The sequence below is a fragment of the Larus michahellis genome, chromosome 3 (genome assembly GCF_964199755.1).
Source record: "Larus michahellis chromosome 3, bLarMic1.1, whole genome shotgun sequence".
In the NCBI taxonomy this organism is placed as follows: Eukaryota; Metazoa; Chordata; class Aves; order Charadriiformes; family Laridae; genus Larus; species Larus michahellis.
In genome coordinates, this window is record NC_133898.1 from 11,707,726 (window position 1) to 11,733,210 (window position 25,485).

The window sequence follows — 25,485 nt, forward strand, 5'->3', positions numbered from 1 at the left end:
TTGATTGACAGTTAATAGATAGCCTAAACAGTGAACACTGGTATGTTCTGTATAATTTAGTACAATCCTCTCTAGTCGGTAGCTGAAGCATGCAATTAGGGCAACAGTGATGGCTCGGAACATTTCACATTTTGCACTCCTATTTGAATTCAATTTGTAAATAAATTTCCTTTACACGTAGCAGTATATTTAAAATACTAGAGTTTATAAATGAACTTCTGTCTGTAGCATTTGCTATTAAATGCTGCATTTATTTGGCAAAATTAGATTTGTTCCAGAGTTGAAAATATTCAGCTTCGAATTTATTTATAATCTAGTTTTGGCAATGAACCTTCATATCTGGTTTAGCATGCACTGCAGCTAATATAATTTCGTACAAAAGATCTGTAAAGATTATTTTTCTTTGCAGCACCATATACCAACAGTTGGATGCAAAACAGCAATTTGAGGCTTATAATATAGAAACTCCAGAACTGGAAATTGCACACCTGGTTTTCTGTATGAAGTCCTGTGTGTTTCTATATAGAAAAACAGTATAGGAACATGAATGTTAATAGAAAATTTGTCGTATCTAACATAATACAGAATACATTTATATTTCTGTATGATTTCTGAACACCCATGTAGAGGGAAAGCTTTGATATTTACTGTGGACAGTGGTGTTGCAGGTGAACCCTTGTATACTTGTAGGCTGTCGATGACCTTTTTGAAACTATGTATGGTTGCAAAAAGGTCATTCATTGTGAGACTGGCTCATTTCTTAAAATAACTGTTCTAGTTTTATTTAAAACAAATTAATTTTTGTAAGTATGATTACTTTTAGATCGTATTGCAGATTTCAGTCCATTAAATTCTCTTATTTCCCCCTTTTTTACTTCTGTTTTGTTTCATACTTGTATTCCAAAATATTAAATTATATAGTAACATGTTTGAATATGCAATATATCTTTCAAGGGTATAACATTTTGGATATGGCAGGCTTTTTCGACCATGAATACTGTTTGTTCTGAAGCGCAGTTGTATTTCGAACATTAGGTATTCTGTGTCTTTGAGTGAATTAAATATTTCCCCTGCACTTACTCATTGTTTAATGAACTAATTTTTTAACAAACTCATTTTTTGAGCATTGAGAAATAATTGTTAGCTGGATGTTAGGAATGAGTCTTGTAAAAATTGTAGTATTCTATGTCAAATTGTTTTTATTACAAATTTCTGAATAGACTAAAGTAGACACTGTGGTGTTTCCATAAAATTAAAATTCATGATGCGTTTCATAAAATTAAGGTTATTAAGCAGTACCTTGTTTTAATGAGCAAAGGCACTTGAAAACCTTAATTATTCTCTGTAAGAAAAAAAAAATTACAAAAATATGAAAGTGTTTTTAAAATTGGATTTACTTGATTTGTGACAGGATGCATCAATGACCATTGTCTGCTTCTCCTGGAAAATATTTGGACCTTCTCAATGTATATTTTCAAATTATTCTAAGTTTACTTTTGGATGTGAATCTCCTGGTACGCATTCATGTGTATTCTCTGGGGTATTTTTTACCAAAAAAAAATCCCTTATCACAAAAGAATCACTTATTATACCTTATACCCTAATGTTTTCTGCCCCACGTAAGCATGAAATCTTAGTGAACGACAGTTTAAAGGACTATGAAAAATCTGACCAAATTAAAAAGATTAGATATAGACTAAAACCTAAAGAATATCTAAAGCATAATGGCATACCTAAGTTTTACAGTCTGATGTCCATGAAATTCTGGGTTAAATAAGGGAAGTCTCATGAATCTCCATGTTTTGTTCTCAAATGAGATGATAATTACCAAGTTTTGTAGTCATGTTTAATTGTGTTGTGTTTTCTCTTTTAAGTGAGGAGAAGACTGAGCAGTTGCTTGACTGTAAACAAGAACTTGAACAGATGGAAGCTGAACTAAAGAGACTTCAGCAAGAGGTATGGGTTTTGTAAATTTAAAATTTAAAAAAAAGTGGACAAAAAAAAAAAAGCTGCCACCACCAGAATGATTTTTCCCCTGCTTTTTTTTGTATTAGAAAGTATATTTTCATGCATTTTTAAATTTTGCAGTCTGAGCATGATCTTATGTAAGTTATTCCTTTATTTGGTGTAGTATGCTGGAAGAATATTCTGAGTTAAGTTAGTATTTCTTCTCTAATTTTTTCCCCACATTCAAGCAATTTATCCCCAACATATCCTGTGAGTGTATGTGCGCTGAATACTTCTCAAAAACAGTGCACTCAAATTTTGTCTGGTTTTCTTTATGTTTTGAAGTCTGAGGGAAAACATATGATTCATTTACTATTAGGATATGAGTGTATAAAATTATTGGGGGTCATTTGAGAATATTATCTGTAGTAGAAAGGTGCTGTTTTGAAATTTACAAATGTGTAAATACCTCTCCTTGAAAAAGGCCAATGCAGTTTTCTTGGAAATACATCATGTGGACTGAACCTCTAAAATACATGGGTTTTTTCTTTACCTTTCTCAGAATTAACTTATGATATCCTTCTGTGGTTTATTTTGTAACCCCAACTGAAATAATGAAGCAGTTGTGTTATCCTTCAGCATGTACTGTCCAGTATTCTTGCCTTTAATTTCCTTGTTTTCATACTTTCTAGAATATGAATTTACTCTCAGATGCCCGTTCTGCCAGAGTGTATAGAGATGAATTAGATGCTCTCCGTGAGAAGGCAATTCGAGTCGACAAGCTTGAAAGTGAAGTCAGCCGGTATAAAGAGAGGCTGCATGATATTGAATTCTACAAAGCTAGAGTGGAGGTACGTTAAGGAAAAAATTACCGAATAACCATCACTTTTTGTTTGCTGTAGCTTTTTCAAAGTAATTTTGATGACTTAAACATTGGGACGCAAAAACACTGTTACAGCTTCTTGCTCTGGGATGTATGATAGTCAGTCTTTTGTGACAAATCACAGGTTTTTCGGTAAGAGTCCCTGTGTCTAATGGCATGTAGTTCCATTTAAGGTCAGCGGTATTCACCATAGCTCTGAGGTAGCAAGATCAGTAGGAGCCTCTGTTTAGGATATATGCTATGTATTGAGAAACCCAAGGAGGAATTAATTAAAAATATGCTATAAATGTAATAATTCCTTTCCCCTTATGTGGGTCTTCTAATAGAAGGCAATTTTCTAAGTCAAGTGTTGAGAGTGGCTATACACATAAATGAGAATAGGACGATGGCATTCCATGGATAAAATATACCAAGGAAAGATGCACTGATACTGACACAGGCCTGGATGGGAACTTGGGAAACTCGTTCAGTCCTTCTGCTTTAGGGAAGGTATTTTTATATATCCATACCACTCCAAATGAATGCTTGGCATTAATTGGTGCTTTAAGACCCAAGTGATGATGTGTCGGCAGTCTGTCATGGCAGCCTTTTTCTTCTCTGAAGAGCGTGGCATGTCAGGTGTCCTCTCTTCTAGCTCTTTGCGCTCTACAGCCCCACAGCATTCTTTATTACAAGGTGTGGGTTTTTTCGTTTCTCTAGGTTCTGTCTTAATTCATATCTTTCTTAAAATTGAGTCCCTAAGACGGTTTCACCAGCTCTGAATAGAGTGGAAAGTCTACTTTTCTCTATGCTTTCTAATATAACAGCTTCTAAGCAACATCTCAACACTGATCTGTGGTGACCTACAGATTTTCTTCCCGCAGAACTGCTGCCTAGACATGATAGAATATCCCCAATATTCTAGTTATCATGTCTGAAAAGTGTCATAATACTAACGATCAGTGATATAGGATCCTCTGGAAAGAGACTTCTTTCTTTGAATGTTTAAAACTTGTAACTTTTTAATGAATGTATACTTCATATGTCACAGCATGAAATAGCTACTACTCATAAAAGCTACTATTGATGAGAGGGGAAAAACTGCAAGGCAAAACCCAAGTCTCTTTAATGTTCAATTGTAGATCCTTCATCCAAAACTTACCAGAAATAAAGCATATCACAGTTCGGTCTGATAGTAAGTCATGGATTGAAAGGAACATCTACATCAGTCTCCAGTCTTTGACAGTGGCCAATAGTAGGTGTTTAGAGGGGAGTAAAGGAACAGGGCAAGCACTTGGTGGTACTTTCCTGTTGTGCTCTCGCAGCCTCCACCAGTCTCTGCTTAGGAAAATCATACTCAGAGGTGGTACCTTTGAGCTTTTTGGCCTTCCCTTGCACGAATTAGATAACTTCTCAACACATGTAAGCCTTTTCGTCTACACAATCATGTAGCAGTAAGCTCCACAATTCAATTACATGGTGTGCGAAGTACTTCTTTTTGTTTGTGTTGAGCCTGACACCTGTATTTTTTTGTTTGATGTCAGCCTTTTGCTTAGCTGTAGTTCATGTATGTGCAATACATCTTTCCAGATCACATCTCAAATCACAGAGATATTTGTTTTGATTGTAATTTTGAACACCTTATTTATTCTTAATGGTTTAAGCACTATTTAATTTCTCTTAAGTTATGTAAAATTGCTGTAAATTTGTCTTTCAAAAAATCTGTTACAGCTTCCAAATGAATGTTTTGGCATTAGAGTAATGTTTCTAAAACTAGTTATGATGTGTATCAAAGTTTGTATGAATAAGGAAATACTTTTGTTGTGATTTTTTTTTTTTTTTGTTGCTTATTTCTTGCAGGAATTAAAGGAAGACAATCAAGTGTTGCTAGAAACAAAGACAATGTTGGAAGATCAATTAGAGGGGACCCGAGCCCGTTCTGATAAATTACATGAGTTAGAAAAAGAGAATCTACAATTAAAAGCTAAATTACATGATATGGAGATGGTAAGTATAAATGGAGAATGGCAAAGACAACTGATATACATTGAATTTTAGTTCTGTTTTTAACAAAATAAGAACTTACAGTGAAAATGGTGTGGCAGAGGGGGAAGGTAATGTCTTGATTTTGTAAAACTTTCCAGATACGGTTTCCTGCAGTAGCTTTGGTTCTGCCTAGGGAAGGAAAAATTGCAAAGGCAGTACTCTTTTTAAGGCAGTACAGTGTTTAATTGGACAGCTAAAATATGATAAGAAATAGAGACTCATTAATAAGAATGATAAGATCAATTTTTTTTTAATGTGAAGGTAGTCTGTTGTCACTAAATACTTAGATAAAAGAGGTTATTTTAACTAGTTCTTCCCCAAAACCTAAATATTCTAAAATAGAAAGTCATGATTTCCCTGGGTGCTTTGTGTTTTCTTTTAGTTTTCCTTAAGGGGTGACAGATTATTATCTTCTGATTACTTTCATTTGCTGCAAAATATCGAGAGCTGCAGCTGTAACTCATTCCTGTTAAAGTAGCATGGGTAGGGAAAAGGGTTTATAAAGAGCCGGGCAAGACACTCTTGTCACGGACCCAGTCCTGTTACAGCTTTTCGCGTCAAAGTAGTCTTATGATAGTTTAGAGAAGGTAAAATTTTGCTTCTTTGTCCATTTCTTTTTCTGTGTGTGCTACCAAGCTGTGCTTATTGTGCGTACTTTCTTTCCTGATGTTCTGAGAAGTGAACTTTGAAAAAGAATAAGTAGTCATTACCATAGGTTATGATGAGAAGAGGTTCTTCTCTGCGTATTTTTCTTTACTGCTTGTTACACTTTTCTAATTTTTCCGTTATTTTGCCTGTTCTTCCCTGTGTCTCACTATGTATTAGCAAATCAGAAAAAGCGCTTGGCATTTCTCTGTGGCATACTAGATACTCAAATATTTTGCGTGTGTTGAGACATATTTTTTTTAAAAGTTACATGTGAAATAATTTTTAAGGAGCGTGATATGGACAGAAAGAAGATTGAGGAACTCATGGAGGAAAATATGACTCTAGAAATGGCTCAGAAACAAAGTATGGATGAATCATTGCATCTTGGCTGGGAACTTGAACAGATAAATAGGACTACTGAACTTTCTGAAGGTAAACATAATAATACTTGCAAACTGATAAAACAGAAAAATTGAAAGCTCAGAGGCTGGGCAGCATTAGGAAATTACAGCTCCTGACTTCTAAAGTACAGTGTCTTTTGTCCTCCGGAGAGATGCACCAGTTTGAGTGTTACATTTGTGTTTGTTTTTGTTGTGTTTGTGTTTTTCACACAGGCCTTGGAGATATATCCTACATTAAAAGTCTCGTTCTTGTGATTCTTGTTCACTTAATCAGAGGTGTAAAACCTATAAATACCTTGGACTTACACCGTATTGCCATTCGAACGTCTATATCGTGTAGTCGCAGATCATGAGTCTTCTTGTTTACTGTTCTTAAGAAAGGTTTGTCAAGGCTCCTCAGAGTAATTGTTTGCAGAGACAACTACAGTAAAAACTTTGACTCTTCCAGTATAGCATACTTGGTCATTCACTGCATCCCATACAAAAGATTTGTGGAAATTTCAAGATACGTCCTCAGTTGCAGGAAACAAATCTCTGCTGTGATTGGGAAATGTAGGATGAGTAGGACATCTCTTTTTATGCATCTGCAGTGTTGTCTGTCGAGTAAGGAGGATGGGTCATTAATTCTAACTAGCTCTATTCACCCAGGAGGTATTGGAGGACTGTCAAAGGCTTCTAAATCCTCTTAAGTCTAAAAATGCAAAGTCCAAGAACTCCAGGTACGAGTAACCTTTTTTTTTTTTTTTTAATGGTGTTTTTCTCTTACAGTGCCACAGAAGTCACTTGGTCATGAAGTAAATGAACTGACATCAAGCAGATTACTGAAGCTGGAAATGGAAAACCAAAGTCTGCTAAAGACAGTGGAAGAACTACAGAGTGCAGTGGGTTCTGTAGAAGGCAGTAGTTCAAGGATTCTGAAAATGGAAAAAGAAAACCAAAGACTTAGCAAAAAGGTAATCATCACTGTATGTTTGCATTGTGTATGAGTTGCCTAATGTTCCTTACCATCTTCTTCCTAAAGGGCAATTTTATGAGTTGCTGTTATTTTGGGTGAAGTATTACTAGGGTCTAAATGGTGTTATGGTGTTTGTAAGTTTACGGTAAAAAAGAAAACCACCTCAGAGAGGTTTTTCTCTTGTTTAGTTATGCTTTTTTATTGATGTAAGAATGTGACCATTTTATTCAGAAAGGTCTTTTATCAGTGAGGGGAAAAAAAAAATCAATGTGTTAATACTGGGGACATAATGAGTAATGAAAGTGTTTTTATGATACCTGAGAACGTTATTTTAATTTTTGTAATTATTCAGCAGGGGAAAGGATGTGTACATAGAGATAGCAGCTAGTCTTCACCTAAGCAGAAAACTTGGTCACGTCCTCCATAACTGAGAGAAGATGGGACGAGGAATTGATGGGCAAGTGAGGAGGAGTTTGCCAGATTTATCTGTGCTGATCTGCAATATTTTACTCCCCAAATCACGTATATCAAATACATATGAGGACTAATTACAGTGGAGTGAAATGTCTAAAGTTTCTGAAATATTTGCTGAAGTAAAAGCTATGTTAGAGAGACCATTCTTAGAGATGAGTGGGTAAGAGATAATTAAAAAAAGTAAATTGAAGAAATCCCTTCTGTATTCCATACTTCCGTACTCTTTTTGATTTCTTAACAACATGGTATTTCTTGCAGCAGCCTGTGTGCTGCTTTGAATTTCTGTACAGTACCAGAAAGGCAGCGAGGAGGGTACAACAGAAAGGAACAGGTATAAGAAGCAAGCAACAGTAGGTCCTTGTGGTTGTCTGATACTGTTCTTACCACTTTGGATGTCTGGCAACATGTCCTTTTTCTCACTTGCCCCTAAAAACGATGTTCTGAACAGTGATCACTTCAGCAAAAAGCGTGAAGTTGAAAAAAGTGAATCTGAAAAATCTGAATCCTGTATACGCAGTCTGCTGCCACCAGGACACGCTTTCTCTTAAACCGCTAGGATCGAGTCTTAACAGATACAAGATACAGTGACTACAGGAGCTCCCAGTGCCCACTGGGCAGATGATGGGCAAGTTTGGTTCCCAGAGGGGGGCTGACTGCATCCCTGCCGGGGTGTCGGAGCCAGTTACTCCTCCTCTGCAAAAACCAGTGAAAGTGCCAATATCCCTGTAAAACATGCATTGGCCTGCTAAGCAAGGGTCCAGGAAAATCTGAATGTGAGAGGAAGAGGCAGAGGGAAGCAAAGGACCGCCCAAGCATTGGTATTCTCTTCCACAGAGAAGGATTTAATTCAGGTCCTGGCCTAGTTGATGCCATGCGTTTTGCATATTTCCGATCAACAAATTGCTTCACTGAGGAACAAATTTCATTCTGCTACCTTTTTGTGATTTTTATTTCTCAGTACTATTTAGCACCAACTTAACGTATAGTTCAGATAATTTGCTTCTAAACGTATTCCCCCTGCCAGGGGTCAGAGTTATGTCTGGATTCCTCTAGGACTGGGGAATGTGGACGGAGTTCACATAGTATGTAAACCTTCCAGCAGATGATTGTTTGAAAATACAGTGTGTTGCTTCCAAATAACTAATTATACCTTAGATGTGAGAGAAAAATCACACTCAGTCATTTTCACTCATAAATAGTTTTGCTGTGGGGTGACATTAAGAGAGTTGGACCCATTTGACAAAACAAACTTGTATATTTAGTTCCCAAGGAATCATCATGAGCATCTCTTGAACTAGTTAAATAAGATCAAACAATATTTGACCCTTGTAAGTTAAAAAGGGACTTGGAGGAGCGGTATAAATCTCACTGAAATGGAATTTTAAAAGAAAAAAAGATGCTTGGGAAAATATCCAGAGCCTAATAAAATCTGACCAATTTTTTTTTATGCCACAGTACTTTATGGATGTGATCTGAGCCAGGGAGAAAATTCTGGCAGAAGTAAACTTATTCCTAGAAGAGATGAATTTTTTCAGATAAAGAATAGAAAATTCCATTTTATTCTTTCCTTTAATCTTCTTTATTCATTTCTAGAAGGCAACCTTTAATTCAGCTAAGAGTAATACTATTGTCATTTTCAAGTAAGTTTTAAAAAATTTGTTTCTTCTTCCATAGCTTGAAGAGCTAGAGAATGAAATTAGCCAAGAGAAACAAAATCTTCAGAACAGTCAAAATTTAAGTAAAGATTTGATGAAAGAAAAAGCACAGCTTGAAAAGATGCTTGAAACTCTTCGAGAAAACTCTGAGCGACAGGTGAGTAGCAGAATCAAAAGTCTTAGTGCTGCATTGTACTGTACTGTTCTCCTTTTGTACTTTTTTGCAGGCATAAAGGGATTGTAAATGTTGCAGATTTGCTAAAAGGACAATTCTGCAGCAAAATAGCTTGTCTAAGACCTGCTGCCAGGGAGAGGCGTGACTCATTTTTAGCTGAGGCTTTACTGTTAGTTTTAGAACTTTTTAGTGTTTTGTAATGTTTCCATGGCTTTCATGGGCTGTGCATTTGCTATAGCTGCTTAGAGGGCGTAGCTCAGCCAAAACAGAAAATAGGGAACTTTTGGAGGTAAGCCAGACACCTCTCAATGGAGGAAAGCAGGTTCCAGACAGCTGGGCAGTGTTTGAAGTAATGTCGGAGTATTAATGAGAATTACAGCAGCCTGTCCCTGGAAGGGACCTGACGGAGACCAGAATAGCAGAGCCGCTCTGCTGCTGACTCTCTTCCTCCTGTGTCGCTCACAGTCTTTTGTATCTGCGGTAGCAGCCATCGTATCCAGCTCCATAATGTTCCCTTCTACTAGAATGTTTTCTGTCTGTGACTTGTAGGTGGATAGCAGAATTTATTTTTGATTTCCAGAAACTGGCATCTGGGTCTTTATGAAAGATTTGAGCTGTGTTTGGGAGGGTACTGAACGTCACCAGTGTATCGTACCTAATGGGGGCTGACACCTTCTAAAGGGCTCTGCAGAGGACCTGTGGAAGGCAACCACTAGGAAACAAGAATTACGGAAACTTCTGGAAATCCCATATTTAGTAATCAAGTCCTTCAGAATTAGAACTGTAGTTGTCTTTTATAAATTCCACTGATACTTGTTGGTGAGATTGACTTTTTTTTTTAAGTTTAATTTAAAAGTATGGTATTTTGGAATACAGAATATTGTATTTCAAAAATCCTGAAAATTTTTAAAGTCACAGTTTAATCTGTAAATGAAATTCCAGACTTAAAAAAGAAAGAAAGGAAAAAAAAAAAGCTTGAATTGAAACTTTACTTTCATTTAAAGAGAACATTTGGGATAATTTTAAAGAAAATATGTCAGTTTGTCTAGTTTAAAAGTGTTCATTGTTACAATAATTGATTTATATCTTGTGTTAGAAGTGTACTCTAGGGAAAAAAGGAGTAAAACTTTCTGGACTAATTCATAACTCCCAATTCAACCATCAGGGATATGTATGTTGTTTTAAATGTGTTAGAGTAGGACTCACATTTCAGTGTGACTATTTCTGCTTAAAAATAATATACTTATGCTGCTAACCCGTCACAGCTCCTCTTTCATGTTTTTTACAAATCCTGTGCTGAAACTTACCGGAGTCGACTATACAAGGTTCATTTGATTTAATCAAAAATTATGGAGGTATTGATCATGATTTTCTGTTAAGTTTGGATCGTAGAAGCAGAATTCATGGAAAGTATTTGTGCGTGTTCAGTAACATGCCCGATTATGTAAAGAAGTGTTACAGAGTTGTGTTTTTAGGCACTTGTTAATTAGTTTGTCACTAATCGTTTCAGAACATTTTGTTATTGCTGGGAACCGAGCTGTAGATCTTGTAATTAATAGTTACATTCAGACTTAAATATGAAAGAACAGTCTGTAATTTTCCCAGTCTGTTTTCCATTGGAACTAGCACTTTTGCTTTTCTCCAAAACAGTTTATTGTTGAAACATCCCTTATGCTATGTTATTAGTGTGTTCTCAAATATTGATCTAAAAGTTTTCTGGGTTTTGATGTCTACTGTTACATACCCAAATAATTTAAAATGATTTGGAGTAACTGAAAAAGTCAAGAAATACTAAAAATTAAGATGTAAATGCTGCCTTTATCCTTGAAGCAGATCTGGGAATATGTTACCTAAGAAAATAATTCAGTTCTAATACGATTTAATTTCCCTGGAAGCTGTTTTGGAACAGCATGTCCAAGGGTTCTTTTTAACTCAAAAATAAATGTAACTTTGTGTTTCTTCCCAAAATGTTACTGACTGTGATCAGGATGCCCTCATATTCCACAGATCACCTCTATTTTTCCCAAGTGAAATAAAGAGACTTTTGCGACCCCACACCTTCCCCTGTCTCCAGTTTGGTTTAAAACTTGACTGCACTTCTGTTCTTTGTGGACACACGTCTCTGGAAATTACAGAGTTTAAGAAAAATAATCTAAATCTGGGTAAACACAAATGAAAATGAAATGAAGCTATGAAATAGAGATTTGTTCTGGTTTGTTTATGCTTCATTAGTTTTATTGTTATGTTATCTACTAATACCCAAGAGGAAGATATCTGAAGATTCACTTTAACTTATTTTGTTGTCAAACTTCCACCTGTGTATGTATACAATGTTTGTAATGCTGCAACTAAATACCAGTAGAGGAAGAGAAATTTTTCTGAAACTGAAAATAGAAGAGAAATGTGATGTAATCTTATTATGTTAGTAGCTTTCAGTTTATATGTGGAAGTAATTACTTGTTGGCCTGTCGCTCACCAGAGTTTACAATTTTTCCCCCCAAATTAGATTAAACTATTAGAACAAGAAAATGAACATTTGAATCAAACTGTAGCTTCTCTGAGACAACGCTCACAAATCAGTGCTGAAGCGAGAATGAAAGAAATTGAAAAAGAAAATAAAATCCTTCATGAGTCTATTAAAGAGACCAGTAGCAAGTTAAATAAGAGTGAATTTGAAAAAAAGCAAGTCAGGAAAGAACTGGAACACTATAAAGAGAAAGGGGAGAGAGCAGAAGAACTTGAGAATGAGCTGCATCGTCTGGAGAAGGAAAATGAATTATTACAGAAAAAAATTACTAACTTAAAAATTACTTGTGAGAAGATCGAGGCCTTAGAACAAGAAAACTCAGACCTGGAAATGGAAAACAGAAAACTCAAAAAAACTTTGGATAGTCTAAAAAATCTCACTTTTCAATTAGAATCCTTAGAAAAGGAGAATTCACAACTTGATGAAGAAAATTTGGAATTAAGAAGAACAATTGAATCCTTGAAGTGTACAAGTATTAAAGTGGCGCAATTACAACTAGAAAATAAGGAACTGGAGAGTGAAAAGGAGCAACTTAAAAAGAGCCTTGAACTCATGAAAGCCTCGTTTAAGAAAACTGAACGCTTGGAAGTCAGCTACCAAGGCCTAGACACGGAAAACCAGAGGCTACAGAAAGCCCTTGAAAACAGCAATAAGAAGATTCAGCAATTAGAAAGTGAATTACAGGATTTAGAGACTGAAAATCAGACTCTGCAAAAGAACTTAGAGGAGTTAAAAATCTCTAGTAAGCGCCTAGAGCAATTGGAAAAGGAGAATAAGTTGTTAGAACAAGAGACTTCTCAACTGGAAAAAGATAAGAAACAGCTAGAAAAAGAAAATAAAAGGCTTCGACAACAAGCAGAAATTAAAGATAGTACTTTAGAAGAAAACAATGTAAAAATCAGTAATCTGGAAAAGGAAAATAAATCTCTATTTAAAGAAATAGTCGTATATAAAGAGTCATGTGTACGCCTGAAAGAACTAGAAAAAGAAAATAAAGAACTTGTCAAAAGAGCTACCATTGATAAGAAAACCCTTGTCACTTTACGAGAGGTAAACAGAAATTAATTACCATTCCTGTCATAATCTGTTTGTAATGTAGAGAAATTATAGCTGTATTTTTGAAAAAAGTTTGTATTTTTTATGCTTTAATCTGTATACTATTAGCATCTCTAATGGTTACAATAGGGAAAGTGTTAGATAATCAAACTGAATAATAGAACCATATTGCACTTAATTCGGTAAAGTTGCTTAGAGACTGTCACGGAGCCTTTGTTACATGAACATTGTTCAGATTCTTCATGTTAGCATTTGTTCTGGCTGAAGTGTTTCCCCTTCGCCATAATGTTCTAGACGAAATTTGAAAGGGAAGCTCTACAGAAAGGAAGAGAGTAAGCAGTGAAATCCTGTTATAATTACAACATAATGTCTGATAGAGCTGAAGGCTAGCAATTGGAAGGACAGGAGGGTTGACATTGAGTTATTCAAGTCATGTAGTGATAAAGGACTCTTGCCTCAGTGCTTCTAGAATTAAGACTACATTATTTGTATGATAATACTGGCGGTAATTTTTTTCCGTGTAAGGACTTGGTGAATGAAAAATTGAAGACTCAACAAATGAACAATGATCTGGAAAAACTTGCCCACGAACTTGAAAAAATAGGCTTAAACAAAGAGCGTCTCTTGCACGATGAACAGAGCAGCGATGACAGGTGAGAATGGCAAGGCCTACCTGGAAGAGTGTAGAGATTTGGGGTTTTTTAGGCATAAAGTGGTTTTACAGGCTGGTTTTGTGCGTACTCTTTGATTTTTAAGGCACACTAATAGACCCAAAATGGAACTTGCTGTTCTTTGAAATTAAAAGGTAGTTGATGTGCTTTTACGTTCAGCTGTCTGTGAAAGTGAGTCACCACTCTTCGTTACTAAGACATTTCTTGAAGTATGTCAGTAGATACAGTTAATGCAAAATGGAAGTGGTTTATGTTCTAGTTAGCAGCAGGAACAGCAGCAGTAAAAGATAGTAGGCCCAAAGTGTGTTTTTTTTTTTTTTTCCTTTTTGACTGCTTGACTGATAGAAATGTTTTTTATGCTTTTGTCACATAGTGGTTACCTTAAACTGTCTCTATCTTTCCTTACAACTGTTTCCGTCTGATTTTTCCTACCAAAAGGAAGCCGTTTGCAGTCCCACTCGCGCTGGTGTGGAAGCATCCAGTGCTTGAGCGTCTCCAAAACTCTGCAGTGGCTCTGTTGCTCTACCACACCTGCCGTTACAAAGCAGCTGCTATCCTGACATCTGTTTCCTCTACTGTGTGTTGTGTTCTGTCTTATCCTGCAGGGATTTAGGGAAAATTTGTGACAGGAGAAAAGCAGACTCGTATGGGCTTCTAGCCAGTCTGTCTTTCACGAGGCTATTCAGTTGTGCTTTTTATAAAACAAAAAAAAAAAGAAAAAAGAAAAGAAAAGCTGCTGTCGTGATCTGTTATTACAATTGATTGTCATGAACACGTAGATTGATTTTGGGCCTTTCTGCATCAAGAGAAAACCAAACAATTTTTATTTTTTTTTTCTTCAGTTTCCCTTTCTTGCTGCCAGTGCTCTGTTACTGGGGCGGTGCCAGAATCCTGTAGGGAGAATCTGTTACCACCTCTTGTTTTCTGCTGCTGTCTTTCATCTACCTTTCTCAGCTCACAGATGAGGAGTTCTTCTGTCAAGAAAAGTCCTCAGAACATTGACTGGTGTGATTTCTTCTGATTTAAGCGTTACTGTGTAGCACAGAGTGCACAGTATGCATTTGGTTTGTCCTTAGGTGAATATACCATGCAAAGAAAAACCAGTCCTTGATCTGAGTTGAAGCTTAAACTGCTTAGATGAAGAAGTCCAGACTGAGAACCACTTTTCTAAATGATGTAGGTTCCAAGTGGTTGGGCTGAGTGCTCCTGCAAAGGGAGAGAATATTGCTCTGTAAAGATGCTTTTGCAAATTACACTACGTGAAAATATTTGAGTCTACTTCTGCTTTCCAGACAATGGCACTTGTCCTTCACAAAGATCAGAAGATCAAATGTTGTAGGTTCACTTGTCATAGGTTAGTTGGTTTGTGACATAATATGACTTATAACTTTGGAACATATAATAGTAGTGTTTCCTTCGCATTTTACTGAGTGATGTTATATGGGATCTATAAATTATAATTTGGAAGAAAATTTGGAGTTACATGTCTCTGTGGAATGTAGAGTTTAATCCAGCTTTCATTAAATTATAATCTGTAAATGAACTTTTAACATACTTCTGGCACCTATCGTGACCCGTTTCATTTCTTCCTTTGCTTCCAGGTTAGTTGTGTGTGGGAATTAAACAAATGAGTTCATTTTCTTTTCATTTTCCCCCACGTCCCCGTAGTTCTCTTCTAGTGGGTATTCTTTTTCAAGGAGTCCCTGTGCATTTTTTGCTATGTATGTATTATATATTAAGAGCACAGCCCAGGGAGCAGGCTGAAGCATTGCACACTGGTTGACCTGCACTTGGCAAATGCCTACTGCTGGCATTATATCTCTTGTAATTTGGAGCTACTCAGCTGCACTGCCGTAAGAACAGCTCGTGCTTAATTCTTTGCAGATTGCCTTGCAGTAGGAGATAATGCCTGTCTAGAAAGGTGTTCACAGCAAACTTGACTGTCCAGCACTGACCGTGTGAAAGCAGCATAAATGCAGGTGGAATATTTGATGGTACAAGATATTTGGGTGTCAGACTGGGTATGAGGTGCCTATTCAGGCTGATCTAGGGGGAGGTATGCTGTAAGCATTACATCTTGAAGCTTACCCAGAAAGTTATCTAAAGCCTAGCTCAGAGCTCAGGCTGGTGGCTGAATAGTTTTAGATGTGAAGGAATTTGGGCTATGCTGCTGTTTTGAGCTTCTTCCCAAACTTCTTGTAGAACAGGAGAGGTTGTGAATGGGCAATATTTGTTTTCAAAGTGGGGAACGTTGGTTGGTTTGAAATTTTGGTCTGCCGCTATCCTGCCTTTCTGTTATTCTCAACTTTTTCATTCATCCAAAAGGTACCCGGATTTCTTTCCTTATATTGTTATGTAGGTGAGGCATTAGCAATTATTTCTTCAGGCCTGTAGAAAGCTAGGTTCATTATGGCCAAAATTGCTTCTCTGATCTTGATGATAGAAATTAAAAATGCGCAGTTTTTCTCTCCCTGGTTGGAGAGAGCTGCTTGCGTTTTCTGTTGAATGTTCTTGGTAGCACTTGAGATTCTTTCTGTTGGGGCCTAAACTGACCATGTTTGATGAGTTAACTTTGAAGTTTTTTCCGTCTCCTGTTGCCTTTCAAATGGCAGTCTTTAGACAAACAGGCTTATGGATTTTGACCCTGAGTCTGAAATACACAGATCTCGAAGATATTTGAAAATTTGTACCATCTTGCATTATTTAGGCGTTCAGAAGGAAACTGGATATTTGGTCTCCAAAGATGGTCACTAAGACTTCATTGCTTTCTACATAATCGTATAACTTCCCAGTAACAGAAATTCCTATTTGTAGCTGAATATGTTTTTCAACTCAAGAAGATGAAACGCCATCTATTCTACTAGTAATAGACTGCCTACTGTTTCTTAAGTCCCCAAGAATTACTTGTCATACCTTAAAATCTAGGATTCTTATCCTACTACACGATGCTACTGGACAGCTTTCTACTTATTAATTCTCTTACCCTTGGTCTTCTGCTCCAGTTCCTGACTCGATCTAATGCTGTTCCTTCAGGAGTCTCTTGCAGTCTATTTCCGTTCCCTAAACTGATGGATTCTTCAGCAGTCAAGATTAAAAACTGGGATATTACTGGTTTGTTTTCGTTTTTCCTACTGTGTGGAGAAGTGGGATGTTTTCCAGATTCAGAGCACGTGTACAATGACTGAACTGCTTAAAGTGATTAACGAGTGTGGTTTTCAGTATTTTCTAAAAAGGAGACACTGTTCTAAACGGATATATTCTAAATCTGACCGCTTCTCTCCCAAGTATGCGGTTTGGGTTTTTTAGGTGCCCTACAATATTGTAATTATGGTAAAAAATGGAAGGTTTACAAGTCGGGAGTGGTAACAGTCTTAAAATATCAGCAGCTGGGCTGAGTGAGCAATTTGCACATTCATACATCAAATGAGCATGCACCTGCAAAGTACTGTGTTCCATCTCCTTCCCTCGTGCCTCCTCTTTGTGAGCTGGCAGGAAGTGGAAATTGATGAAAATCTTGCTCTCCAAATACTTCACTTTCTAATTTAGTCCAGGTCCCTGCTGGATTCGCTGGAGCGGAGCCAGAAGGAAGTGCTGTCATCACACACACGCTAATGATCCAAATAAAGTCAGCGCCCTACTGCTGTGGCTGAACATGCCTTTTTGTATGTCTGATGTTTTACAGAAATGGTTTTCACTACCATCTTCTGTTTGTTTTAGACATAGGACTTGATGCTAATACTGAGGTGTCTTTGTGCTTTTGAATAGAGTCAGCATTCAAGCATTTTTGAATGTAGCTATGAGGCTACTGTGTCAGAATGTTTTGCAATTCAAATACCTCAGATAATTTTTTGAAATACAGACTTTTTGTGTGTGATGTCATTCATCAGTAGGTACAAGCTTCTGGAGTCAAAATTAGAATCTACACTTAAGAAGTCTCTCGAAATAAAAGAAGAAAAAATTGCTGCTTTGGAAGCTCGTTTAGAAGAATCAACAAATTTAAACCAGCAACTCCGTCAGGAACTTAAAACAGTAAGGAAAATGACACTTTTTCTGTAAGATTAAATTACTCCTATACCAGCTATTGTTATTTCTACGCTTGACCTTTTGTGTAAGACAGCAAAAGATGGGCATTGTTCGGGTAATATAAAACAGGACAAACGTATGACTGCTTTTTGAGACTGCGATAATACGGGCCCAGTGTTGAAATAACATGAAAAGTTGTGGAGTTTATTCATTGGTCATTCAGAATGTCGGGTGTGTAAATAATTTCAAGTTGATTTGATTTGGAATGCCGAAAGTAGTAGTTTTCAGTTACATTTTCTGATCTACCTTGAACAGCCTGAATGGGCTGGTTAAGAAAAACCAAAACATACAGTCTCCTTGGTTGTAGGACTTTATATGTTGGGGAATACAGTTAAAAGCACTGAAATAAAAGAGGAAATAAAGGTCTCTTTCTGCTAGAGATGTGTTTGCTAGGGTTGAGCTATCCATATTCATAAAGAATTTGTACATCATCTCTCCAAACATATACAAAAAGCAAATTTACAAATAGAGTAACACAGCAATTTCTGTTCTTTGAAAAGCGGTACGGTCATGTAATAAATTAGGATGTAGAAAATGGAAAATTCCAAACCTAATGCGAGTTGTCCTAAATAATTTCAGGTGAAAAAGAACTACGAAGCTCTCAAGCAAAGACAAGAAGAGGAAAGGATGGTTCAGAATTCTCCTCCAAGAAGTGGAGAAGAAAATCAATCTGTCAATAAGTGGGAGAAAGAAAATCAGGAAACTACTAGAGAATTACTGAAAGTTAAAGATAGATTAATTGAAGTAGAAAGGAACGTAAGATGTGTTTTTTAATATTATTCTGATTTTAATTATTTGTTGTGCGCTGTTTCAGTAATATGAATGAGAGTATTGTTAAGAAGGTATGCAATTTATCACCTCATTTACGTACCAAGCAGAATCTGAATTAAATATAGTTTGTGACGCAGCTGGATTCTGCTCTGACAGATGCACTTGACCAGCCTTTAAAAGGAAATGTGGAAACCCAAATTTGCCCTTTTGAATCCACAGATATCTCTTAAATCCCTCTTATATAATCCTTATTTACATGAGTCATGGAGATTTCTCTACTGTTTTTCCATAGGCACAATATTAGTTACCGAATTTTTTCAATCTTAACCAGTGATGACAATATTACGGTGTGTTACTTTTATATAAGGTGATTTACAGTTTTGTTCCACCCTGTAAATCTCTGTGAAGTCATTCTGCTTTGTTTCTTTTGGAGAAATGTTTGTATGTTTGTTTTTTTTCTTGAAGTTCAGTAAGTAGCTGTGAACTCAACTTATCTTTTTTTAATGTTCAAAGAATGCTACACTGCAGGCAGAGAAGCAAGCACTGAAGACACAATTAAAGCAACTTGAGACACAGAACAGCAATCTGCAGGCTCAGATTCTTGCACTTCAGAGACAGACTGTTTCTCTACAGGAACAAAATACAACTCTACAAACTCAAAATGCCAAGCTGCAGGTAATATTTTCCTATTTGGCTTTGAAAAATAATATTTATTCAAAAGTTTTTTTCAAATGAAAGCTTTAAAGTGAATGGCAATAATGTATTGTAAGTCACATTTCGCTTCTGGTACAGACATGGAAAAGAAAGGAATGCAAATAATCTGCACTAAGGGTAGCCAAATAATACTTTGTTTGCTGATGAATAATAACATTTCTAGAAGTTGGTTTAAATCCTTTGCTTGTCCAACTTAAACTCTTGACTTTATACTTAGGAGTAGAGTAGATTCTCTCATCCAGTTGTCTAAGATAATTTTTTAAATTTCTTTACTTCCTAATTAGGTCAGGGAAATAATGTGTTCAAAGAGACTCTAATAAATTTAGTATTTTGTCTATTTTTATAAATAGAGGTTAAAAAAAAAAAAGCCATACCTAAGAGGAAAATCAAGCTGTTATTAAGTACAGAAGACTTGAGAAAAAAAAAACACAAACCCTTGAAAACCACATAAATATGTGAAGAATGAATTCAAATAATTCAGAGGCAAAAAAAAGGTAATGTGTGACCATGGAAATTATAAAAATGGTTGCCCACGGAATCTTGCAGCTCTTATGGCCAACATTCAGATGTCATTCTTCATACTTTAACAGAGTCATTAAATATATCTGTCTTTTTTTCTCCACTAAATTAAATATTCTTGTTAATGGATCTAATGCTTTTTGGAGATCTAAGAATCAAAACTATTTAAAGAGGGGAATACAAAGTCCACAATTCAGCAGAAATAGTAAACAATGTCAGAAATGATGGAGGGCGAATGGAAGTCGGAGTGAAGGAGCCTTTAAATGAGTAAACAAATAATGCATTTTGTGAATGCCTCAGGTCATCTCCCTGTCTCTTTCTGGAAAGCAGAACACAGTTGTACCACAGATGCACTTTCCATCGACCACATTGAAATCTAATCAGTGCACAGTACTCCCCTGTGTGGCTGGCCAGACTGTCAACAAAACAGAACATTGGTGCACGCACTGTGTCTCTTCTAGTCCTTAAAAATTAGTGGACGTGGGCATGGAAATACACCATTTTAAACACATGAGGCTACTGTATCTCTGGGATTCAGAACTCTCTGAGTATTTTGTAATACCATTTGTCAAAAAACCCAGGAATGTCTGTGTAGTTCCTTTTTTGCGTCGTGAATTGCACAACAGCACAGGCCTTTCGTTTCTGATAAACCTGTAGAATTAATTAACTGCAGATATTTGAAAGTATTGAGGCAGTGAGTTGGGAAGAGGAAGTGTTTTCTGCCTTTGACTTTTTATTTTTATTGGTGGTGAGCCTCACCAAGCAACCAAGCAATGTCATTTTTGTTGCAGGGGGTGACTGAATGATGTTGCTCATAGCTTCAGGCAAGTTGCGTGACAACTCTATATCAACTATAAATCAAAATGAAAGGTGAAATATGCTCATGAAAATGAGTTATTAACTATTAGCTAAACTTGAAGTGCCAATTAAGCTGATCTACGTGGACTATATCAAAACTTCTTAAGCAACTGTAATTCTGCTATTCCTTCTGATACCCATAAGGAACGTACAGGAGAAAGTATGTCTTAAAGGATAACTGGGAATTCTGAACTAAATCAAACTGGGGGTTCAGCCTGGGAAGTTCCACAGCATACGCTTGCCATCAGACGTTACTTCATTGCCAATGAAAGGTTCAGCTTTCTCATCTGTAACAAAGAATGCTGCAGTTCCAACAGAAAGGGATTTGTTCCTTAGTAACAGCGTGCACTGGAGTGATAGATTTTTTCCTTAAATAGATACCCTGTGGGTATTAGAAGCCTCAGTAATTTGTGGGTTTCATCTCTTGAACAGGAAAGAGAAGGAAGCTATCCTAAGACAGGTCAGACGACAAGCATGTTAGCTATTGTCAATTCTTCAAGATATCCCAGGATTATAGATTAGGTTGATCTTTCCAGAGGTACACGAAGTAAAGTGGTTTTGTTGTTTGGTTTTTTTCATCTGTCTAATGTTGAAGGCATTACTGTATTAATGGACATTAATGTTGTTCTGAGGTAGTCATCGGAGAAATTGTACTCTTCTACAAGAAGAGTACTTTCCACCAGATCTCAGAACACGTACGTAAAGTGATCAGCTGACATTACTGGTGTTGGAAGAGAACCATGAATGGCAGTTCCTCTGTAAAACAGAATATGGGTAGTTCCTTCCAGGTGCAGTTTTCTTTCCCGTTCTCTCTGTTCAATGGATGCTACTGTTTGAAGTCTCATTGTAAAGGATATACGGTACAATAAGGATTTTATGGTGACAATAGAGATTCTGTACAATAAAGATTATTATTTTTTTTTAAATCTATGCTGTTATGAAAGTTCCTTTTTTTGTAGTCATATCCTGGATTTGGCTTCTGTGATACGAGGATGACTGGCGATCCATTTCTCTAATATATTTTGATACTAGAGCTGTCAATGCTCAGAGGAAAATGTGCCTCTCATCTAGATAGCACTTTAACAGGCATTTGAAGGTAGATAATAAGTTGCTTCCCTCCATGTCAATTTAAGCATATGCTTAAGTGCTTTCTTGCAATACTGCCATGAAAATATTCTTGGAATACTTTCAATTGTCTAAAATTGTCTAAAGGGATACAAGAACACAAGTGTTCCCATTAAAGGTTGTCAGGTAATGGAATAACAAGAAGATTGCTAAGATGCCAAGGGTTAAACTCAAGAAATCTTTTGGTAGGGGGAGATAGACAAGATAATCCGGACTATGAAATTAATTTGCAACTCTTGTCACATGTTTATGACTGCAGGTTGAAAATTCCACCCTTAATTCTCAAAGCACATCTCTTATGAATCAGAATGCACAACTGTTGATCCAGCAGTCTACTTTAGAAAATGAGAACGAATGTGTACTCAAGGAGCGTGAGGATCTGAAATCATTGTATGATTCACTTCTCAAAGATCATGAGAAATTGGAACACCTGCATGAACGCCAAGCTTCCGAGTATGAATCTCTGATTGCTAAACATGGAAGTCTTAAATCTGCACACAAAAATCTGGAGGTGGAGCATAAGGACTTAGAAGATAGGTAAATACTAATATGCATGAGTAAAATTAGAGTCTGCAATTCCTGACCAAAAGGCAAAAAATGCTTTATATGAATAAAATTAGTATTACTTAAATATAACATTAAGATCTTAAAACTTTGAAAGATCACCCATTCAAAAAATATCCATATTTTCTTGTCATTCCAAAAAAAAAAGAAATATGATTTTTGTTTGCAGGTACAATCAGTTGCTGAAACAGAAAGTGCAGCTGGAAGAACTGGAGAAAGTACTCAAGATAGAACAGGAGAAAATGCTGCAGCAAAATGAAAAACATGAAAGTGTAGCAGCAGAGTGTAAAAAACTTCGTGATGAAAATGAAAGGTAAAGAAAAAGTCTGATACATGTATTAGTAGAGCTCTGAGCAATTGCCAGTACAGTCTCTCACATTTCTTAATATCTGATGCTGCAATTCAGGACACTTGTGATCCATACCTTATAGCAACTCCATTCTATTGGTCTGCAATACAGTCATTTTAGAAAAACTGAACAAGATTAAAAAAAAAACCAACCCACAAAAAATAAGTATTATATCCTGAGGATACTGAATTCTACATAGTGTCTTGAGGAGTGTCCAGCCGAGCACTGTGCAGTATGGCTGTGAGCTGTAGAGGGAGCAAGCCACTCTGCATGACGTGCTGAAGAGGCGAGATAAGTGAGGTTAATGACGGTAGAAATGTAGTACTAGAAATGCGGTGGGTGGCGAAGCCCTGCATGACCCGGCAGCAGAGGTATAGCTTGCTGTAAGTAGTCGGGTTTAATAGTAGTATTTACATAGCATGATACTTCCACCCTCCAGCAGAGGCATTAAGACTTGTTCATCTGTCAAAGAGGCTCACAATTAAATGCCTCCTACCTTTGGCATTGTGTGAGCAGGATTAGTAGGAACCGGAGGTTGTTTTTAGACAGGGACATGGCAGGGCCTGGTAGGGACAACGTGAGCCCAAGAGTCAATATATGCAACCTCGGTGATTGCCAGTTTAGGCCGTTCCTATTTCCTTGCTATTTTATGTTGGCAAGAAATTCTAGCCGTTTTGCAAGATTCTTGTCTCTTGGAAAAGTGGCATCTTTAAACTAGTTGTGATGTCTTCATTTAGAAATCTTGCTTTATTTTTAAACATATAGGGAACCTGGAGTGTTTGGCTTAAAGGCAGAATGCATACCTAAGAAAACTAGACTAAGAGATGACTTACCTACAGTAGGAGATACTAGGAAATTTTTGTATGTATTATATGGAGTAGTATAGAGCCCTGAAAATTTCATGCTTCAGAGGGAATGTGGGTCATGAATACGTTTCCTTCCATCTGCGTGTATTCTTTTTTGGTGTCTTTTAATTCCAGGCTTACTCATGCATACAGTCAGCTCTTGAGAGAGAATGAAGTTCTCCAAACTGATCATAAGAATTTAAAAACATTATTGAACAATTCCAAACTAGAACAAACCCGATTAGAAGCTGAGTTTTCTAAACTCAAAGAACAGTACCAACAACTGGATATTACATCAACAAAACTAAATAATCAATGTGAGGTATGTGAGAATTATGCTATTTCTTCATGACTGGTATCACTGTAATATTTATATAAGTGTATTTGTAGATTCATAAAATCATATGAAGTCCTTGAGAATTAGTCATTTGGTTTATAGATAATGAAGCGGGTCTGAAGACAAATTAATTTGCCTATTGTACAGGCAATACAAAAATGTGGGCTTATTTTTTTGGTAAACTGTTTTAAATTATTTAAAGTATCAGAGGCTTTTATCAATTGAGTCATGACTTACTTAAGTTTTCTGTTTAATTTGACTATCAGACTCCTTTAAGACCTAAGTTTTCTTGATAATCTCATTATCTGTGTGTAAAATATGCTCACATATATATGCATGTACCATTTCATATGTTTTAACAGCTGCTTAGCCAGCTTAAAGGAAATCTGGAGGAGGAAAACAGACATCTACTAGATCAAATTCAGACACTAATGCTACAGAATAGAACATTACTTGAGCAGAATATGGAAAGCAAGGATCTCTTCCATGTAGAGCAAAGGCAGTACATGTGAGTTTTTAAAACAATGGAATTACTGTGATTAGGGCAGTTACACTAATACCTTTTTATTAAAAAAAAAAAAAACAAAAAACAACAAACAAACAAAAAACCAAAACCAGCTTCTGTTTTATATAGAAATTAATGTGTGTGCTACTTCTGAAATGCTTAAAATAAAAATATAAATTATATGTGAAAAGCAGATAACACAAACTATGAACGTTATATTTTTGGATCTAAAGGATCACTGAACTGTGTTTATTACTGATGACGAAAATGAGGAATAGAAATGTTATTTATTCCTCATTCTTCTACAAGCAGTGTTCCTAGGTTTCTTTGTAATCTGTAAACTTTTTTTAGTGAATTCGAGAAGAGGAAATGTGATCATCTAAATGGTTCTGTTGGAGCCTACATGTACTTTATTATTATTTAAAAAGGGGGGAAAGTCTGTTGTGTGATAAAGGTAAATGGAATTTTTTTCAATTTTATATCATAACATTAAATGTAAGACTACTTGTTTGCTGTGTCTCTTTCTTAATTTTTCAATAAGAAACAAGAATTATATAAGAATCCCTCATGAAAAGTGACAGCTTTGAGATAACAGATATCCAAAGGAACATGCTACTCGCACGCTATATATACATTTTTGAAGCATACATTATCATCAATTTCTGTTTGCAGTGACAAGCTAAATGAATTAAGGCGACAGAAGGAGAAATTGGAGGAGAAGATAATGGATCAGTATAAATTTTATGAACCATCTCCACCAAGAAGGTAATGATGAACATGATATAAAAATAAACACAAATCTAAACCATGACATACCTATTCTGTTCCAGCTGAAAATCAAGATTTTGTTAAACTTCAGGGGAGCAGAATTATGTCTGTGTTCTTGCATACTAATTAGGAAAAGTCTGAAGGCATATGTATTATGAATGCAATAAATGTATTGTATTCTTGATAACAGAAGGGGCAACTGGATTACTCTTAAAATGAGGAAGCTGATAAAATCTAAGAAGGATGTTAATCGAGAACGTTTGAAGTCCGTGACCCTCACGCCTACCCGTTCAGAATCCAGTGAAGGATTTCTTCAGCTGCCCCACCAGGACAGTCAGGATAGTTCCTCTGTGGGCTCAAACTCTCTTGAAGATGGCCAGACCTTGGGGACCAAAAAGAGTAGTAGTGAGTACTGCAGAACATTTTTTCCCTTGAATAATCCTTCGCTAAATATCTTTTTGATGTGATTACAAATTAAGACGTGCTCAGAGAAGGCTGTGTGTTTTGGAGGATTTTTAAAGATAATTTTTTAAAGTCTTTAGGAACAAAGCCTGAATTAATTTATTAATGACAGATTTATACTAACCTCTTGCAAACTCCTTGAGTGTTTGGCCAGGAACTAGTTCTTAG

General features: G+C 36.3%; 1 protein-coding gene across 23 annotated transcripts in view; it reads left to right on the top strand.

Moving 5' to 3' along the window:
- Positions 1-25,485, top strand: part of CCDC88A (coiled-coil domain containing 88A) — a 76,589-nt gene that overhangs the window by 33,482 nt on the left and 17,622 nt on the right. For all 23 annotated transcript variants that reach the window (XM_074578586.1, XM_074578589.1, XM_074578587.1 and 20 more), the window contains 17 exons: positions 1,875-1,956; positions 2,640-2,798; positions 4,670-4,816; positions 5,791-5,935; positions 6,673-6,857; positions 9,008-9,145; positions 11,670-12,740; positions 13,272-13,399; positions 17,305-17,446; positions 18,080-18,256; positions 18,785-18,946; positions 21,747-22,024; positions 22,221-22,364; positions 23,381-23,567; positions 23,945-24,090; positions 24,760-24,852; positions 25,046-25,260. In XM_074578586.1, the coding sequence (XP_074434687.1) occupies positions 1,875-1,956; positions 2,640-2,798; positions 4,670-4,816; positions 5,791-5,935; positions 6,673-6,857; positions 9,008-9,145; positions 11,670-12,740; positions 13,272-13,399; positions 17,305-17,446; positions 18,080-18,256; positions 18,785-18,946; positions 21,747-22,024; positions 22,221-22,364; positions 23,381-23,567; positions 23,945-24,090; positions 24,760-24,852; positions 25,046-25,260 (3,599 nt within the window). The remainder of the gene's footprint in view (positions 1-1,874; positions 1,957-2,639; positions 2,799-4,669; positions 4,817-5,790; positions 5,936-6,672; positions 6,858-9,007; positions 9,146-11,669; positions 12,741-13,271; positions 13,400-17,304; positions 17,447-18,079; positions 18,257-18,784; positions 18,947-21,746; positions 22,025-22,220; positions 22,365-23,380; positions 23,568-23,944; positions 24,091-24,759; positions 24,853-25,045; positions 25,261-25,485) is intronic.